This window comes from Mobula hypostoma, chromosome 8, assembly GCF_963921235.1.
Source record: "Mobula hypostoma chromosome 8, sMobHyp1.1, whole genome shotgun sequence".
Lineage (NCBI taxonomy): Eukaryota > Metazoa > Chordata > Chondrichthyes > Myliobatiformes > Myliobatidae > Mobula > Mobula hypostoma.
The window spans coordinates 131186179-131203671 of record NC_086104.1 but is presented as its reverse complement, the minus strand read 5'-3'; the positions used below and the strand labels follow the sequence as shown (position 1 = coordinate 131203671).

Sequence of the window (17493 nt, the reverse complement as noted above, 5' to 3'; positions counted from 1 at the left end):
AAAAATAAAAGCAGGAAGTCAGAAAATAAAAGGTCATAAACAGAGAGAGGTTAAAAGAAACTTTTCGGCTAGGAAAATTATACCAAAAATGAACAGTTCTGAGTGGCGAGAAATGGATAAAGTATGGATGAATCACAAATCGGGTCTTGAATGGAAAGACCCTGCTATCGTGGCCTGGCAGTGAACTGCAGAATGATGGTGCTGCTCTCTGTCTCATCTGGGACCAAACAAAACCTTGACCCAGTTCCTCTAACTCTGATTTCCCGGAATGAAACCAGGTTTTAAATTATGTCCACTGTTCGCAGCTGAGAGAAGTGCTAGTGGTGGAGTGGAAATCAATCCTCAGAACACAGTGGGAAGGAAAATGGGTGATGTTAATTGACAAAAAATAACCAACACCATTTCAATGACTTAGTGCTCGGTGATTTGCAGTTCTGTATAATTAAAAGTCCGAGCATGCTAACGAATAACCTGGCTTCAGCAACTGTTTGAAGCAGACAATTTCACACTACTCCAGAGTTTTGTTTTGCCCGAGAACTCAGACTGTGAATTTCAACAGCTGATTGTGCAGCCCCATGCAAATGGAAGTTGTGGAAATTGGTCTGGTTAGATCCAGTCATTGAGTTGTACTTTATTCCCAGTTTACACTAGTGAGAGAGACTCACTTTTACTCTTCCTGCTTTCCATTGCACCCCTCCCCCCCCACTAACCTCACAAGGGGACGGGGGAAGATGTGAACCAGAAGGCCCAGCTTTCCCGTATCAACGCTAACCACAAGAGTGGGCACAGTAAAATACTACCACTGGCAGTTTTATGACTCGTCCCCACCCCTCCAGAATGGCGAGTAATGAGGTGAAATAGCCAAGATCTATTTGTAACGTTTAATTAAAAGTGAACCCTCGTTCCTGATGAGAACTGTCACTGAGCACCTCTTGTCACTAACACACCATTCACAGACTTGTCGAGAATCACATCAAATTCATTAGCAAAGAGGAAAAGTCAGTACAAGGAACAGCAAGACAAACTGAAACAGGAGGCACTTGTGAAACATGGCTTTCAGCTAGTCCTCAATGGTGGGGCCAGGCCCCCAGCGATGTTTGATGGCTCATTCAATTGAGCAAGATGGCCAGATAATCGTGTAACACACTCACTGTCATATACTGGAGAGGAATGGGTGAGATACCCAGCCGGCCTCATCGGCTTCCATGTTTATTAAGCTGCTGACTGAAAAGAAACCGTGCCTTTCAATTTTCAAGGTGGAAAAACCTTTTCAACTCAACATCCTAGGGGACAGAAAGCCCTCACATTCAGCCATGGTTCAACAGTACCTGTGGAGGAAGATGGTATAAGAAGAAGAGAGGCAGTACCAGTGCAGGGCAGGGAATGTTTCCTTTGGGACTGGTTACTACGTTGTTTTTGGTGCTGTTTGTCTGAGGCTGCGCAGAAAACAACAGAGGGTTTAGATTTATTTCATGTCCAGCTTTTGCCGCTAGCCCCACGCGGGACAGAGATCAGGTCCAGCTGGTAGACATTGAACTGTCTGCAGTGTGGATCCCCGTTCCAAGCACCTGCCAGACGCAAGCAATACCAGCCTTGAGTATTTGGACAGGACTTACAATGAGGCATGTCAGTGCTAATTCAACGAGAAGGATCACAATTTCTATCTAGGTTGGGAACCAACGATATATCTGTTTTATTTTTGCCTTTATGCTCCTGGAAAGGATTTGGCTATCGCATTATGGTGTCAGATTGGATGTTGTTACAGCAGGCTGTAAGAACTTCACTTCACTCTAGCTACTCATTGCTCTGTGAGCACAGTGCAAGTAGGGCACAGCAGACAGTTCAATTTCTCTGGAAAAGCAGAAGAAAGAATCACAAATATTAAAGTTAGCGGCACCATTTCCAAAACTGCCCCCCAGTGCTCACTAGTGCAGCTGAGCATCGTGTCCCAACATTAAACGTTGGGACAATTAGTGGCGGTAAATGGCTAATTGTTTTCAAACCAACAATCAGCAATTTAACACCCAGTGCTCGCTGTACATTAACTATACATGTATTTTTGTCCTTTCCCTACCCAGAGACGCGTTAATATATAACAAAACAGAAAAGCTTGTTTCGGACATAAAAAAGAGAAGATCTGCTGGCAACAAAAAGTTTTAAAAATAAGAGATGGCAAACTCTTGTTCACAACCTGTAGATCAGATTCTAGGATCATGTGACAGAGTCTTTTACTGGCGGTGAGTATACCAACAATTATCAGGGCTTCATTATTCAGAATCAGCCAAGAACCTGCTGCCCGTGGATCACCTTGCTGCGTTAACTGGGCTGGTAACCTGTCAAACATAAGGTAGTCTCCAGATTATCGAGGAGAAGCTACAGATTATCAGTCACAAGCTACTGGCCTTTCCTTCTCAACTGGGGTTGCATTGACTGCCTTTTTTTAAACATCTGATTCATTCTGACTTATCTCAGTAGGTCCTTTTCCCTCACGTCCTGCATCAAGCTTTATTTTTTTTAACTAGCATCCATCACTGGAGCGGGACTCTAGGTTGACCATACATCTGAACTTCGACGTAGAGCAGATCCAGCAGGTACACCAGTTCCTAACGTAACTGGCTTTCAGGTGGATCCAGATATGAAATACACATCCAGGGCTGGCTCAGCTTTTCGTTCCTCCCATTGAGAACATCTCAAGATATGTACCATGGAGAGCATTCTGACTGGTATGGGGGTGGTGGGGGGGGGGGGACAGTGCGCAGGATCAGAAAACGCTGCAGAGAGCTGCAACCTCAGCCAACCTCATCATGAACACGAGCTTCCCTAACATTGGGAACATCTTCAACAGGCATTGTCTCAAAAAGGTGGCACCTATCACAAAGGACTCCCACCACTCAGGACAAGCCCCCTTCTCATTAATGCCATCAGGGAGGAGGAACAAAAGCCTGAAGATCAGTACTCAGCATTTTAGGAACAGCTTCTTCCCCTCCACCATCAGAACAGTCCACGAACCCATCAGCAGTACCTCACTATTTTTGCTCGATATATACACAATATCTCTTATTGTCATTTAAAATACACTTCATATTTAATGTACTGGACTGTACTGCAGCTGCAATACAACAAACTTCACGACATATGTCAGTGATAATATACCTGAATCGGAGCTCATGTACTTTGTAACTCATTCTATCAAAGGTTACTGACTGGCCTTTACATGCATCAACTATATCACAATGAGCTGGTTTAAAGAAGGCCCGTGTAAACTTGCCCACGCCACAGCCTGCCAAGTGGAGGACACCTGGTGTGTTGACCAGAATTAACTCATTTTGTGTCCAGGAGTAATGGCTTCCTTGATTATACAGTAGGAAATTAAATATTACTTTAAACTTTGACTTTTAAATGTCCATAAACATGCCTGCAGAAAGAACTACCTTCCAGAAGTTTCGCTCGAATTCTGAACACTATTTTCAGCCATGAAAATCCAGAAAGCAAGTTATGGAATAGAAGCAGGAGTGAGCCCTGCAGATGTCCATCATGCTGGTCAAAGAGGTCATGTCCGATCCTTAATGTCAGCAGCGCTTTCCACTGGTTCCTCCAATGCTATATTAATCAGAAGTGCTGGGACCTGATGCCTGTAGTGGGCAACAAGGTGACAGCTTGTAGCGTACATGCACGTGGTGTGAGTCAAACTAGAATGCACTGGTGCCCCTGGATTGTGATCAATCAGTATTGACCGTTGACTGGATGCCAACGCTGTCGCATTGGAGCTGCCGCCCTCTCATACATGGCTGAGCGTACTGCATGTCAATCAAGAGAAAGGACCCTTCATTCATCCTCAAATGGAACCTGCAATTGTTTATAAGTTCGAGGTTTAACCTCAGCGACCACTTGCTGGTGGCCAATGAAAGACTGAAAACAACTACGCACTTTGTTAACCACACCTTTTATGATAAACTATTACCACAAGCAATAGCATGCAACTTCTCCTTGGACTTGGAGGCCAGTTGATGGGGCAAGGTGAGGCAGTGGGGCCATCGCTGAAGTGAGGGAAGACCTGAAGTTTGATTGATTTAAGTGCTGGGCTGAATTTGGAAAGGTCGGGTACAGGCCGAATCAAGGTGGCGGGGTCCAGGCCCATCGAAGCAACGGCACCCGACGTTTGGATGACGATGTAAGTGCCAGGCCAAATTGGAAAGGTCGGGTCCAGGCCCCAGAGCATTTCGAGGCAACAGAACCCGATAGTTGGACGACGATTTAAGCGTCGGGTCAGACTGGAAAAGTCAGGGTGTCAAGGCTGGAGGCGAGGGCCAGGACGGGTTAGCTCGCTGCTCTGCATTTACTCGGCTCTGCACTGAACCAAGGCTGCTCTTCGTGTCTGTGGACGGTCTCTCTTTCCTGGACTTTAGTTCTGAACGCCATTTCCTTGCTTTTATTGTTGGCACGACTTGTTTTTTCTCTGCACATTGGGAAATTTGGGTTTCTCTGTTTTGCGGCTGCCTGTAAGGAAACGAATCTCAAGGCTGTACACAGTATACATACTTTGATAATAAATGTACTTTGAACTTACAGGAAGCAATGGTACAAGGCAACTACTTCTCAGCGGCAGCTAGGGCATAAAATAACAATCTTGCCAGTGACATCTAGATGAACTAAGTAGATTGCTGCTTTGATATTGAATATTAAAACACTATAGCAGTCTTTTGGCCTACAATGTTGTGCCGACCAACATTGTACATGCACTTATTGTTTGATGAGTTTGGTTTAGGATGTAGAAGTCCAAAGGAAATGGTGTGTTCATCAATGAGAGACTCTTTGCTGAATTTCACAAGCCAGCAGCTCCTCAGTTACAGCCTGGTAAACCACACAGGACTGGGAGAACAAGGGTCAGGCCCAAAGAACTGGTCAAACAGCGGAATGGTGGGAGAGAAAGAAGAAGAGGAAAGGCAGAGCACTTTCAGCTTGAGGCCCCCCTCCACTGAGGGCATTCAGTCAGCAATCCCTGGTGTAGAATCAACATGTGAAATATCTGTACTCCACTACTGATGTCCTCCTAGAAAGTCCACCGCTTGCTGCGGCCACAGCTCCACAGCAGGCCAAGGAGCACAAACGCAAGAGATTCTGCAGTTGCTCGAAGTCCAGAGTGATGTGCTGGAGGAACTCAGCAGGTCTGGCTGCATCTATGGAAAGGAATAAAGAGTCGAGATTTTTCGGGCCCAGGCCCTTCATCAGGGAAAGCAGCACGCTGCCAGGGTTGTCATGGTAACCATGGCCAAAGGCTGTTAGTACCCATCTCTCTCCGGGGGTTCTGGAGTTACTTTCAACACCCTGCACCTTGCCCCGAACTGGGGTTCATCAGACGTTTCATTCACCTTCGCAGACACACCCATGAAATGGGGTGACATGGACTGCCCGCACACACACAACTCCACTGGATATGGCAGGGGCTCCGCTCCCTGGTCACACAGCCAGTGGAGTTATGTGCGGGTGCAGCCAGTGGCATCACAGACGCCAGCCAGTGCACTGTGCCATCCAGCAAATCAAACGACGACATCTGGGTTGAGAAGGCTGGCTTCCAGTGGCACGGAGTGTGGGGGTCCTATAGAGTGTTTGTGCTGCCTGGACCGAGCAGGCGGTCGGACCCAGGTGGTCCTCCGCCCACTGCAGGGCCTCAGCGTCCTGAGGGCTGAGCCTGTGTCAGCAGGAGCGGGGCAGGAGGAAGGAGCAACTGAGAAAGACGCCTCCTGCTCAGGCATCCGAGGAGAACTCCACGCTTGCAACTCCTTAACCGGCACTTAGAGGGAGCAGCGGTTCAAGGCAACACTCACCACTACTCAAGGGCAGCTAGGGCAAGAAATACCAATCTTGCCAGTGACATCTAGACAAATCAAACAGTTGTTGATAAGATTGTGAGTCTATTAAACAGGCTCTTAGTACAAAGAGCAGCACACACAAAACACTGGAGGTCAGGCAGCATCTATGGAGAGGAATTAACGAGTCGGTGTTTCGGGCCGGGATCCTTCATCAGGACTGGAAAGGAAGGGGGATGAAGTCAGAATCGGAAGGTGGGTCAGGGAAAGGAGTACTGGTTGGAAGGTGAGAGGTGGTAGTACAGTAAGATGGACTCATTGACCTCACAATCTACCTCACTGTGGCCCTGGCGCCTTATTGTCTGCCCGCACTGCACTTTCTCTGTAACTGTCACACTTTATTCTGCGTTCTGTTATTGCTTTCCCTTGTACTGCCTCAATGCACTGTTGCGATGAAATGATCCTTACAGGTGGCATGCAAAACTGAGTTTCTAGTGACCTTGGTATACGTGACACTAATAAACCAACTTACTGTATCTGCACACAGGCCCTCACTTTACACCCACTTTATCACACCGTGAAGGTAAAAGGCATCTCAAATAAAGCCTACAATGTCACAATCTCACCCTTGTCCAGTCACCCCGCCCCCGCCGCCCCATAGTGCTCACCTTCCATGCACCTTTGCCTATCCTCCATGTAGAGCATGCCCCCCCACCCCCAGTGGCTGCAATGTGGCCAGTGAGAGGCTGTGGACTCTCAGCAAAGGAGGCCTCTTGAAGGGTGGAGGGGGTAGGCATGGACGGGGCAAAGGATGCTGGTTCAGTGTGCGCCCCCTGGCAGTCCCGGTGATCTGTTGGGCCTGACGATAGAAACAGCGGCCCCCTGCACCGCGTGGCGTCCAACACGACCTCACAAGTCCCGGAAGATCCAATCCTCAATCCGCAATCGGAAGCACTGCTCAGGCTGGTATAGCACGACTCTTCCAAAGTCCGACTCATGCATCAAAGGCGCTCTTTGACCTGACCGCCAGATGCTCAGCCCACTGTCCAGCCTTTCAGCCCTGGCTCTGCACCCGGTCAGGCCCAGCACCAGTGCAGCCCTGACTTCAACTGCTCCAGCACCAGTAGCCATGCCTTCAGCTGTTCAACTATAAACACAAGACCCTCTCTCTCAGTTTGGCATCTAGCTCAGCTGGGTAGCCTGGGAGGGAGGGGGGTCATCATGGCTGGGACGGGCCGAAGGGACTGTTTCTGTGTCGTGCAGCTCTACCAGTCTCTATCTTGGCCTCTTTAAACCTTCCTTGTTTGGCACGCCTTAACTGAACTTGTTCCGGATTTTGTTTGCCGAGGTTCTCGTGAAGCTCTGATGGTGAGGAGGCGCGCAGCAGTGCGACAGAGCAGCTGATTGAGTGGCGTCACAACGAACCCTTGCCTTCGATGTCAGCAAAGCCAAGGAACTGATTGTGGACTTCAGGGAGGGGAAGTTGGCAGGGTGCACACCAGTCCTCATGGGGGGGGGGGGTCAGTGCTGGAAAGGGGGAGCAGTTTCAAGTTCCTGGGGCGTCAGAGGATCCATCCTGGCCAATCATATTAATACAATCACAAGGAAGGCACGCCAGCAGCCCTACTTCATTAGGGGTCTGGGGAGATTCGGTGCGTCATCAAAGACTCTCGAAAGTTTCTACAGGCGTAGCGTGGAGAGAATTCTGTATCTGTCTGCCAGCGGATTTCTGAATGGTCCACGTACCCAAGAACTACCTCACTGTTCCTCTTTTGCATTCTTCATTTTTCATTGTACTTTACAGTAATTTTTCATGTCATGGATTGCACTGTTGCCACAGAACAACAAATTCCACAACATGTCAGCGAGAATAAACCCGATTTTGAAGCTCTTCGCATTTTATTACCGAGAACTGCGACTACACTGAGCAAAGGCTGAACACCAAGACCTGTTCTGAACAAGACGCGCAGGGTTCCACAAGGCAACCTTAAACACCTTTGCATTCCGTTAACCCCTTCAGCTAACCACTGTCCCCCTCATTATACAGAATCAGACCATTCAACCCATCAGCTCCCTGAATGGTGATCACACTTCTGCTTTATCATTAACCCCTGGCCAGTTTTTTTGCCTGTGACCTCTACAACAAGAGGGCAAAAAACCCAGCAGCACGTCACTGGAGAATGGGAGTAGACCAGGGCATCCGGGGGGGGGGGTGGGGGGGAAGAAACACGTACAACCAGAAGGAGAGCCTGCAAACTCCTCAGACAGTACCCAAGCCCAGAATTGAACGCAGGTTCCTGGAGACATGAAATAACATCTCTATCCGCTACACCTCTGCTGACGCAAGTCTGTACACTGACAGCGCGTGGAGTGCCCTGACCTACAACCTCCCCTCCACAAGCATCAGCAATACCTGCTGTCTATGGGGGCTTGCTGTGCACAAACTGGCTGGCAGAACAATGGAGAGGTTTCAGAGATGGCCCTTTGGCGGGTTAGGAAGTCCTGAAGAACACTCAGTAAATGTGCTTTCTTTATCATTTACTGGGGAGTGAGAGGTTTGACAAATATTCGTGAGAAATTAGAACTGTGTTCAGTATAATGTTTTTGTAGGGGTTTTGATGCTTCAATTCAAATTCTAAATGGGGAGTGTTTCCATGGCAGTCGTACACACTAGACACCTCTCTCTTTTGTGTTTCTCCTTGTTCATTCCCAGCAGTACAGACACACAACTGAAACCAAATGTTAATACATCAACACACCGTGCAGAGGCTCCAATCAAAATGCCCGGCCTCGTTTTGTTATTGGCAAACAACTGGATTAATTAACTAGTTTCACATTCATTAGAAAGTGCTCCAGAAAACACGTCATTGAACCTTGCAAGGAGAACAAAATGGAGGAGAGCAAAGCAAGCGAGAAAGAGAGAGAGGGAAGGAGGCATTAGAAGGGAGGTTCAATGCTATTTATCGAGATGAAGTTCTAACCGCTGTCAACATGCACAGCTCTCAGACTTTCTGTTCTGATGGGGATTTAAGTAATGAAAAGCTGTGAACACACACAGATGACGCTGTCATCTCCTGGCAGAGAAGAGAGTGGGGAAGAGAATAAATAAGATTAACGTGAAGTGAATTTGAAATTTCAAAAGGGTCCTCACCATTAATTGAACACTGGAACTTGACTTCCTTTTCTGAATAGAGACCCAATACGAGAAAAAGGAAAGAAAACAAGAAATGGTGATTTGTTGCAGATGTGGCAGATTTGCTAACACCAGGTCCCGATGAGGTACACAATCCTAAAGACTAATTCTTAGGGTCAGTGTATTTTTTTTTAAAAAAAGGACATTGTCAAGAACATAAAATGTCTTGGAATCCTGAAAAAAGTGCAAATCATATAACGAGCAAAGAATCAAAGCTGCAGTATCCCATTCTGACGGGTTCTCTTTTCATGTCGAATGTTCAGCCTGAGTTCTCAGATTTCTCCAATCCCTGTTTGCTTTAGTGATCGTCCCTCTCCTCCTCCTCCCCCACCACAACTTTGCATGAATGGATCTGGCATGCTGACATTTATAGATCTAATGTCTTCCCTTGGGAGATGGGATGCCATATTTTCTCTGAAGGCTTGTCCTCTTGGACTTGCCTCGAGATGGGAGATGATGGAGTTACTAACTCACGAGGGAAGGAGAAGATGATAGTGGGGGGGGGGGCAACAAGCTGAACAAACCACCCTGCAGGGCGCACTGGGTGGCTGGACCATGCCAAGTCCATCTGTGGCAAGAATGGCACCAAAGTGCGTTCATAGACAAGACTAAATACTGAAGGCCAGCTCAGGGCTGTGGAGGATGTCCGAGAACAAAGACACAATGGAAATGGGATTAAGGGGTAATAAAAAAATAAGTGTGGCCAAAAATAAAAGTAGGGTTGAATGGACTGAGGCTAGTTTGGTCAGCCAGACTCACTGTCAATGTTAACTTGGTGCTAGCCTCTCCGTTTAACGGGGAAGCATTCTGTTCTTTGCCTGAAAGTTTGGGAATGCTCTGCTAATTGGATGATGTCTTCCCGAAGGCCACTAGGTGCCAGTAGGAGCAGGTGGAGGACCTCAATTTCCTCGGGGAGGTGAAAAAAAGTGCGAATGTAGCGCCTGCCCGCACTGATCTCTTCTTAAAAAATTTCTTGCTCCCGTGGGACTATTCAGTCCCGTAATTTGGATCACTTGCCACGATATTCAGGGTGTCTGTGGCGCAGCAATGTACAAACGGTTCGAGGTTAACAGTGAAAAGGATGCTGCAGCTTCATAGCATCAATTATATTAAACCAAAGAACAGAACCAAAAAACAAACTCGCCTTTTCCACCCTTTCATCAGCCCAATGGTTCCAAAATCAATCAGACCTGGGAGCTGGATTGCTGAAAGGTTTTGTTCGAATCTAGGCAGCAAGGCCAAGTAGGAAACAACACCTTCGTGTAAACCTCATTTTGATAAAGATTCAATGGCCTGCACAAACCTGGGCAGGTGGCATTGCAAAGAGAGTCGTCACAGAGGCAGAGCAAATCTGTGACACCAATTTAAAATGGGGTGGCTGCCCCTTAGCCGCCACCGAGAGGCTGTTTGTGCTGGTGAAAGGGTGGCTCCGTACTGGGTAGAATGCTCAAAGGGAGGGTTGTGAACATGCATACACTTTGGAGTAAAGTACGACATTAGTTGAGCTTGCTTCAATCATGCATTTTATGTAAGACATCACTGAATCATATTTAAATCCTTCCTTTTCGCCCACTCCCCAACCACACTTCATGCTCATTCTTAAGTGGGACCATTGATGATACTTTTTTTTTTGGTTAAAAATGTGACATTTTGCTTCCCTTTCCGATTGCCATTGTGCCATCCTATCCCTGGCTGTGAAGCCCGTGTGGACAACATTTCGTGGGTCTGTCAAGCGGCCTCTCTGGGAGCAACAGGGTGGCATGTTCATTGCTGGGGTTGTCCTGCTTTGGCCAGCCGCCAATCCTTCTGCCCCAGCACCAGCCTGAGGAACATGCAAAGCAGAACATGCAGCACAACTTTCCCCCTGCCCTGGCGAGTGAGATGAGCAGTTCCCCAGGGCCTTGGGTGCATGGCCCAGTTCTCACTACAATCCACCCTTACTAAAGTTCAGAGATTTACACCTCTCCTGTCCTTCTTCCTCAATGTTATTTAATATGTTTCCCCATTAATCTGGTCTCACCAACTAGTGTGGCAGCGGTGATAGAACACATCATTTTCTCTTTTGCATCCCAGTGACAGTACTTCAGATCTACATTGATGTGGTCTTTGAACATTCTCCATTTGCAGTTCAAATGAAAGAAGTTCAAAAGCAGACGTTCAGAAGCCTTAGAGGAAGCTTTTAAATCATCTGAACTTCATCATTTCAATGTTGTTAACATCCCAACCCATTTATCTCCTTCAGTGGTCCATTATTTGTAGCTGGGCTTGTACGACAAAGGAATCTGAGGCCTAATTTATCACTGAAACGTAATGCTTTAAAACGGGAGGATGACAATCTGAGCAAGTCGGCAAGGCCTGGGGTTGAGGTGACGACCTGCTTGCACAAGTCCAGGGAGTCTGCTCTCCCCACACAGAGGCACGCTGCCCGAGGCTGTCAGGGTGGGGAAGAAAGATTGTGGTGATGCTGTTGCAGGCGGCTCAGCATCTGGGCAGCAACACAGCATAGCGGTTAGGGTAACACTACTGCAGTGCCAGTGGCCCTGCTCAGTTCCGTCACTGTCCATAAGGACCGTGAGGGTTTCCTCCGGGTGCTCTGGTTTTCTCCCACATTCCAAAGATGTGCGGGCAGGTTGGTTAATTGGTCACAGGGGTGTATAACTGGACCACTTGGGCTTGCTGGACCTGAAGGGCCTGTTACCGTGCTGTATCTCGAAATAAAAATCAAATGAGATGTATGATTGGTCCTCTTCCTAGCCCAACCACCCTGCTGGCCTTACAGATGGGACCCTCTTCCTCACAAGGCCCAGCAGCTGCCCCTCACACACTCAGCACCAGTAGATTGGAACGTTAGACAGTCCCGAGCTGCTGACAGGACAGGGTAACCATGGTGATGAGCTCTCCAACATCAACTCCCCATCCCCAATTTAACAACCCAGTTTTTCTGTACACATTTCAGACTTTTACATCTTGAAATAAAACTGGATATAATTTTTTTTTTTTTTTTTTTACAGCTGTATTCACACTGAGTTGTGTCGAAACAAGGTTTATTCAATCTACTACTGGAAGTGAATCTGGGCCAAAATACACCCTCACCCCATCAGAAGAAACTCCTTTCCCGTTTGAGTGAGCAAAGGATCTGAGCCTGAGATGTCACAGGGCAATTTTGCGGAAATTTATGACCCAAGTTCACAGGTCTGGTCTTGCATACTGAGTCACTGACAGAAAGGACGAGGGCTTCGTCTGATTGTACCTGGAACACACTTGTACACTTTCTCCACCCAGCTAACCTTCACACCAAGGATAGGAGAAATCAAAACATGGGAGATCTAACTTTCACCTAAAAGAGGTCGAGTTCTTGAAATAAATATCGTGAAGTATTAGATTACTGGATCTCCCGAATTCAGTGGTTTTACACTGTGATTGAGAAGGGACTGAGAGCTGAGGTCCCACTCTCGTGACAGGGCAAGAGTTGAGTGTCAGAGTGGAATGTCACACGGTAGTGGCATTCAGGACCAGAATCTGCCTCCTGGCAGCCTCAGTGGGTGCAGAATTAGGGGAAGGGCTAAAGACCGATGAAGAATAGGGAAATCTTTCCTACTCCCTGCATATTATTGTATCTGTGTTAGGTCATACTTCATGGAGAGAGATGCGAGAATGGCAACAGAAAAAGCTTGTTGGCTTAGGAAAGTTGTAATGAGTTTTTCAATCATATTTGGACACTTTGGGAATACTAGCACCTGAGAACTTCTGGAGTTTTAGAAGGCAGCTCACCTCCACCTTTGCAATGGGAAATTAGGGGCGGGGAACAATTGCTGGCTTTGCCCATAAAACTGAATGCAAAAGGAAAGGAATGTAATGAAACAAAAGCTGCACAGTTCAGCAAAGTGATCCCATCGCTGCCCCCCCACCCCACTCACACAGGTCCAGGGTGTCTGAGTTCCTGCCCCCCCACCCATAGTAGGATACTGCCTGCGACACTCAGGGTGGGGGAAGAAAAATCATGGGATCTAGAAAATGGTGCTGGCTCTGTATTTGGTGACAGGTTAGGTGATGTGGGGAACTGTTCCATATTGTTTCTGGTCTACATACAGGTTAGGTGACATGGGCACTGCTCCATACTGTTTCTGGTCTACATACAGGTTAGGTGACATGGGCACTGCTCCATACTGTTTCTGGTCTACATACAGGTTAGGTGATATGGCGCACTGTTCCATACTGTTTCCCATCTATATACAGGTTAGGTGACATGGGCACTGCTCCATTCTGTTTCTGGTCTACATACAGGTTAGGTGACATGGGCACTGCTCCATACTGTTTCTGGTCTACATACAGGTTAGGTGATATGGCGCACTGTTCCATACTGTTTCTGGTCTACATACAGGTTAGGTGATATGGCGCACTGTTCCATACTGTTTCCCATCTATATACAGGTTAGGTGACATGGGCACTGTTCCATACTGTTTCTGGTCTACATACAGGTTAGGTGATATGGCGCACTGTTCCATACTGTTTCTGGTCTACATACAGGTTAGGTGATATGGCGCACTGTTCCATACTGTTTCCCATCTATATACAGGTTAGGTGACATGGGCACTGCTCCATTCTGTTTCTGGTCTACATACAGGTTAGGTGACATGGGCACTGCTCCATACTGTTTCTGGTCTACATACAGGTTAGGTGATATGGCGCACTGTTCCATACTGTTTCTGGTCTACATACAGGTTAGGTGATATGGCGCACTGTTCCATACTGTTTCCCATCTATATACAGGTTAGGTGACATGGGCACTGCTCTGTACTGCTTCCGATCTATATACAGGTTAGGTGATGTGGGGCACGGTTCCATACTGTTTCCGATCTATATACAGGTTAGGTGATATGGGCACTGCTCCAACCTACATACATGTCTATATACAGGTTCCCACACAGATGTCACGACCATTCTACACTGAAACCCCAATCAGGGCCCTCTCACTGTTGTCCATTCTGGCACTGCACAAGAATCACCTGCCATGCACTTCTCTTCCCACATCTGCAAAAACCTCTGGATTCCCAAAATCCTTGTCTTCCCAATCCACTTCTCCAATTCCTCAGTTTCCAAGTAGGCCAAATCCCCTCGACCTCCAGAACCACCTTGACCAGTGCCTCTCTTCACTCTGGTCCATCACGCCCTCTACCCGACACCAGGTGTGACACGGGCTGACGCTGGTGTTCAAACAGTTTGTCAAGAGTGGACCTTTTTTTCAACTGAGCCGTTAAACGCAGAGGCCCTGTTGAACTCCAGGCTCAACAGCCCTCTCCAGACACGGGGGCCAGTCTTGCTCAGCTTCCCAGCATTCATCTCTCAGTAGAGGCTCCCATCTGGGAATGGAACAGCCATGGATCAGGAGGCAAAGGGGGAAGGCAGGCCTTGACTGTTACTTCACTTCAGTTTAATGCTTTTAAGTCTTTATATAGTTTTAGATTCAGGAGATAGCTTTTACTAATTTACATGATTTATGTCACATTCACGTTTTAAGCTCTGAATATGGAAACAGTTAAAACTCTCTCAAATGTAGAACATCTGGGATGGGACTTCACCAGCTGTCAAAGACGTTTAGAAGCAGGGTCTCCTACTGAGCCAGATTCCTGGTCACAACTGGAGTCGTCAGCGCTCTGGGCCACTGAAACAAGTTCTGTGTATACAGGTTACATAGGCAGGGGTGCCAGAGGGGTCGTGAGGAAGAAGGGATGCTGGCTGTGGACAGGGGTCTGAAGTAACAACAGCAATCACTCTGCCAGTCACCTGTGGAAAGCAAACCCAGCTAATGTTCTGAGTCAGAGGCCCTCTCTTAGAACTGAGGGAAGAGCGACTGATCCAAAATGTGAACTGGTTTCTCCTTCCGCAGATGTTGCCTGACTGGCCGAGTTCTTCCAGCATTTCAGTTCTCATCTCAGATTCCAGCACCTACAGGGTTACTTGTATTCTAAGGGTAAGAAACACCTCCACAGCACCCGGCCTGACGCCTCACCAACCTCTGACCCAATGCGGGCAAAGCTGCAACCTCTACAGTTCAATACCATCAACTCCCTGGCCAACCTTAAGTCTGAGCTAGACAGAGCGTACATCTGGGATCCAGCTTTACTGTAAGCTGATCTTTCTATCTTTACACTCCCCATCACCAGGGCCACCCACATACACCCTCTATCAACAGAACCACCACATACATCTCCAGCAGCACCCCCCTTTAAACCAATCCTCTGATAGAACCTTTTCCCCGCACAGTCACCACTAATCTAGACTGCAGCTCTTCCAGTCTACACCGTGCTTCACGGCAGCATTCTGACCAGCCCTGGTATCACCTTCTGCTCACAAGGCACACCTTTATTGCCCTTGGATACCACCACTCTAATAATGCTCCCTTCCCTAGCTTCTCCTTCATGCCTGGACCACGTCACCTCATCAAAAACTCTGCCGCTAGTATCCTATCCAACTTCAAATTCCAAAGGCCCACTACGGCTACATCTACTGTTTTATTTTGACTCACAGTGCCCCGGCGAATCCATGTTAAAATTATTGTCTTTGTGTTTAAGATCCTGTGCTTTTTTTTTTGGTCAAGAATACTGGCCATTACAACTCAAATACTACAGAGTCCAAAAAGCCCTGGCTGTACGAAGATCTGGCCAGACGACACCTGGAGCATTAAGGACGGAGAGCCTGCAGTGTCGATATTTACCTGGACTCCAGGGGCTGAAAGGCAGAGTATCCAACTGCATTTCAGATCCCTGGGCTTAAGACCCTCATGCACCTGCCTCTGCCACCATCCCTGGCAGTGTGTTCCATGCACCCGTTATCCTCTGAGTAAAAAAGATCTACCTCTGATATCTCCCCTATACTTTCCTCCAATCACCTTAAAATTATACCCCCACTGACCTCCCCAGGAAAAAGGCATTTGATATGTGCCCCATTATTTTACACACTGCTATCGAGTCACCTCTCACCCTCCTTCACTCCAAATAGAAAAGCCCTAGCTCACTTAATCTTCCCTCATAATCCAAGAACCACACACAAAAAATGCTGGTGAACGCAGCAGGCCAGGCAGCATCTAAAGGAAGAGGCACAGTCGATGTTTTGGGCTGGGACCCTTCATCAGGACTAACGAAGGGTCTCAGCCCGAAATGTCGACTGTACCTCTTCCTATAGATGCTGTGTTCACCAGCATTTTTTGTGTGTGTGTTGCTTGAATTTCCAGCATCTGCAGATTTCCTCGTGTCTGCGCTCATAATCCAGTCTGTTTTTCTTACCTCCCTCAATAAATCTTTGCTGCCACCCATGGTGGGGCGGGGGGGGGCGGGGGAGAGAAGGGTTATGAATGTAGGTGGTACTTGCCCCGCATCCCACAATTCCTGTAGATAAACTATGAAGGTCAGGGGTCAACAAGATCGCCAGCTGACAGTGTCTCACTTGTCAGATCTGGCCAGACAGTATGGATGCGGAGCTACAGGCTCAACGAGTGAGTACCATCAGGAGACTTGGTCCACAAGGGGAGAGGCTGATAAATACTTAGACACTGAGTGTAGTTCTGGTCACCTACCCACCGGAAAGATGTCAATAAGAATGGAAGAGTTCAGAGAAAATTCACAAGAATGTTGCCAGGACTTGAGGACCCAAGTTATAGGGAAAGGTCGAGCACCTTAGGACTTTATTCCCTGGAGCAGAACTTCCAACCTTTTTAATGCCATGGACTCTCACCATTAACCAAGGGGTCTGCGGACCCTGCCCCACCCCCCCACCTCGGCTGGGAACAGAGATGTACACAGTTATGGGAGGTAGCGATGGGGTAAATGCAAGCACGCTTTTCTCACTGAGGTTGGGAGATACTAGAACCAGAAATCATGGGTTAAGGGTGAAAGGTGAAATGCTTAAGGGGAACATGAGGGGGAATTTCTTCACTCAGAAGGTGGTGAGACTGCCAACGCTAATGATAGGTGCAGGTTCAACTTCAACACTGAGGAGAAATTTGGATTGGTCCATGTATGGGAGGGAGGAGTATGGAGGGCTATGGTCGATGGGGCTACACAGATAAATAGTTTGGCCTGGACTAGATGAGCTGAAGGGCCTGTTCCTGTGCTGTAGTGTTCTATGACTCTATGAGAATTGTAATGGGAAAAGGACTGGAGAACAGGAGCTGGTATAGAGCTCTTTCTGGCAGCTGCCATAACGGGTTGATGTACCAGCCCGGCACAATCCGACGCACTTTTTACTTTGTGGGACCGACGAAATACAGCAGCGATCTAACAGGCTTGCGCTTTCAAGGTGACGGTTTCTAAGGTGAAACCATCAGGTGTTACCTGGTGACATCGGAAGCTCCAGTATTGATACATTTCCTCGCTGCGGGAATGGACTGCAACTGAACTGACCAGAATGCTAAAATTTATTTAGAAACTGGTGGCACTTCAGGTAGGAACAGCGACAAAATCACTTCAACTAACAGGGAAGAATAAGAATTGGAGG

The 17493-nt window shown here is 47.6% G+C and overlaps 1 protein-coding gene across 50 annotated transcripts in view; it reads right to left on the bottom strand.

Annotated features, from left to right (window-relative positions):
- Positions 1-17493, bottom strand: part of LOC134350964 (calcium/calmodulin-dependent protein kinase type II subunit beta) — a 331172-nt gene that overhangs the window by 57563 nt on the left and 256116 nt on the right. For 17 of the 50 annotated variants that reach the window (XM_063056841.1, XM_063056869.1, XM_063056850.1 and 14 more), the window contains one exon: positions 8959-8991. The exons of 21 other annotated variants lie outside the window; for them this stretch is intronic. In XM_063056841.1, coding sequence (XP_062912911.1) covers positions 8959-8991 — 33 coding nt within the window. Of the gene's footprint in view, positions 1-1367; positions 1437-8958; positions 8992-17493 lie in introns of all 50 variants that reach the window. 12 more of the 50 variants (XM_063056859.1, XM_063056870.1, XM_063056856.1 and 9 more) reach the window with 2 other exon arrangements.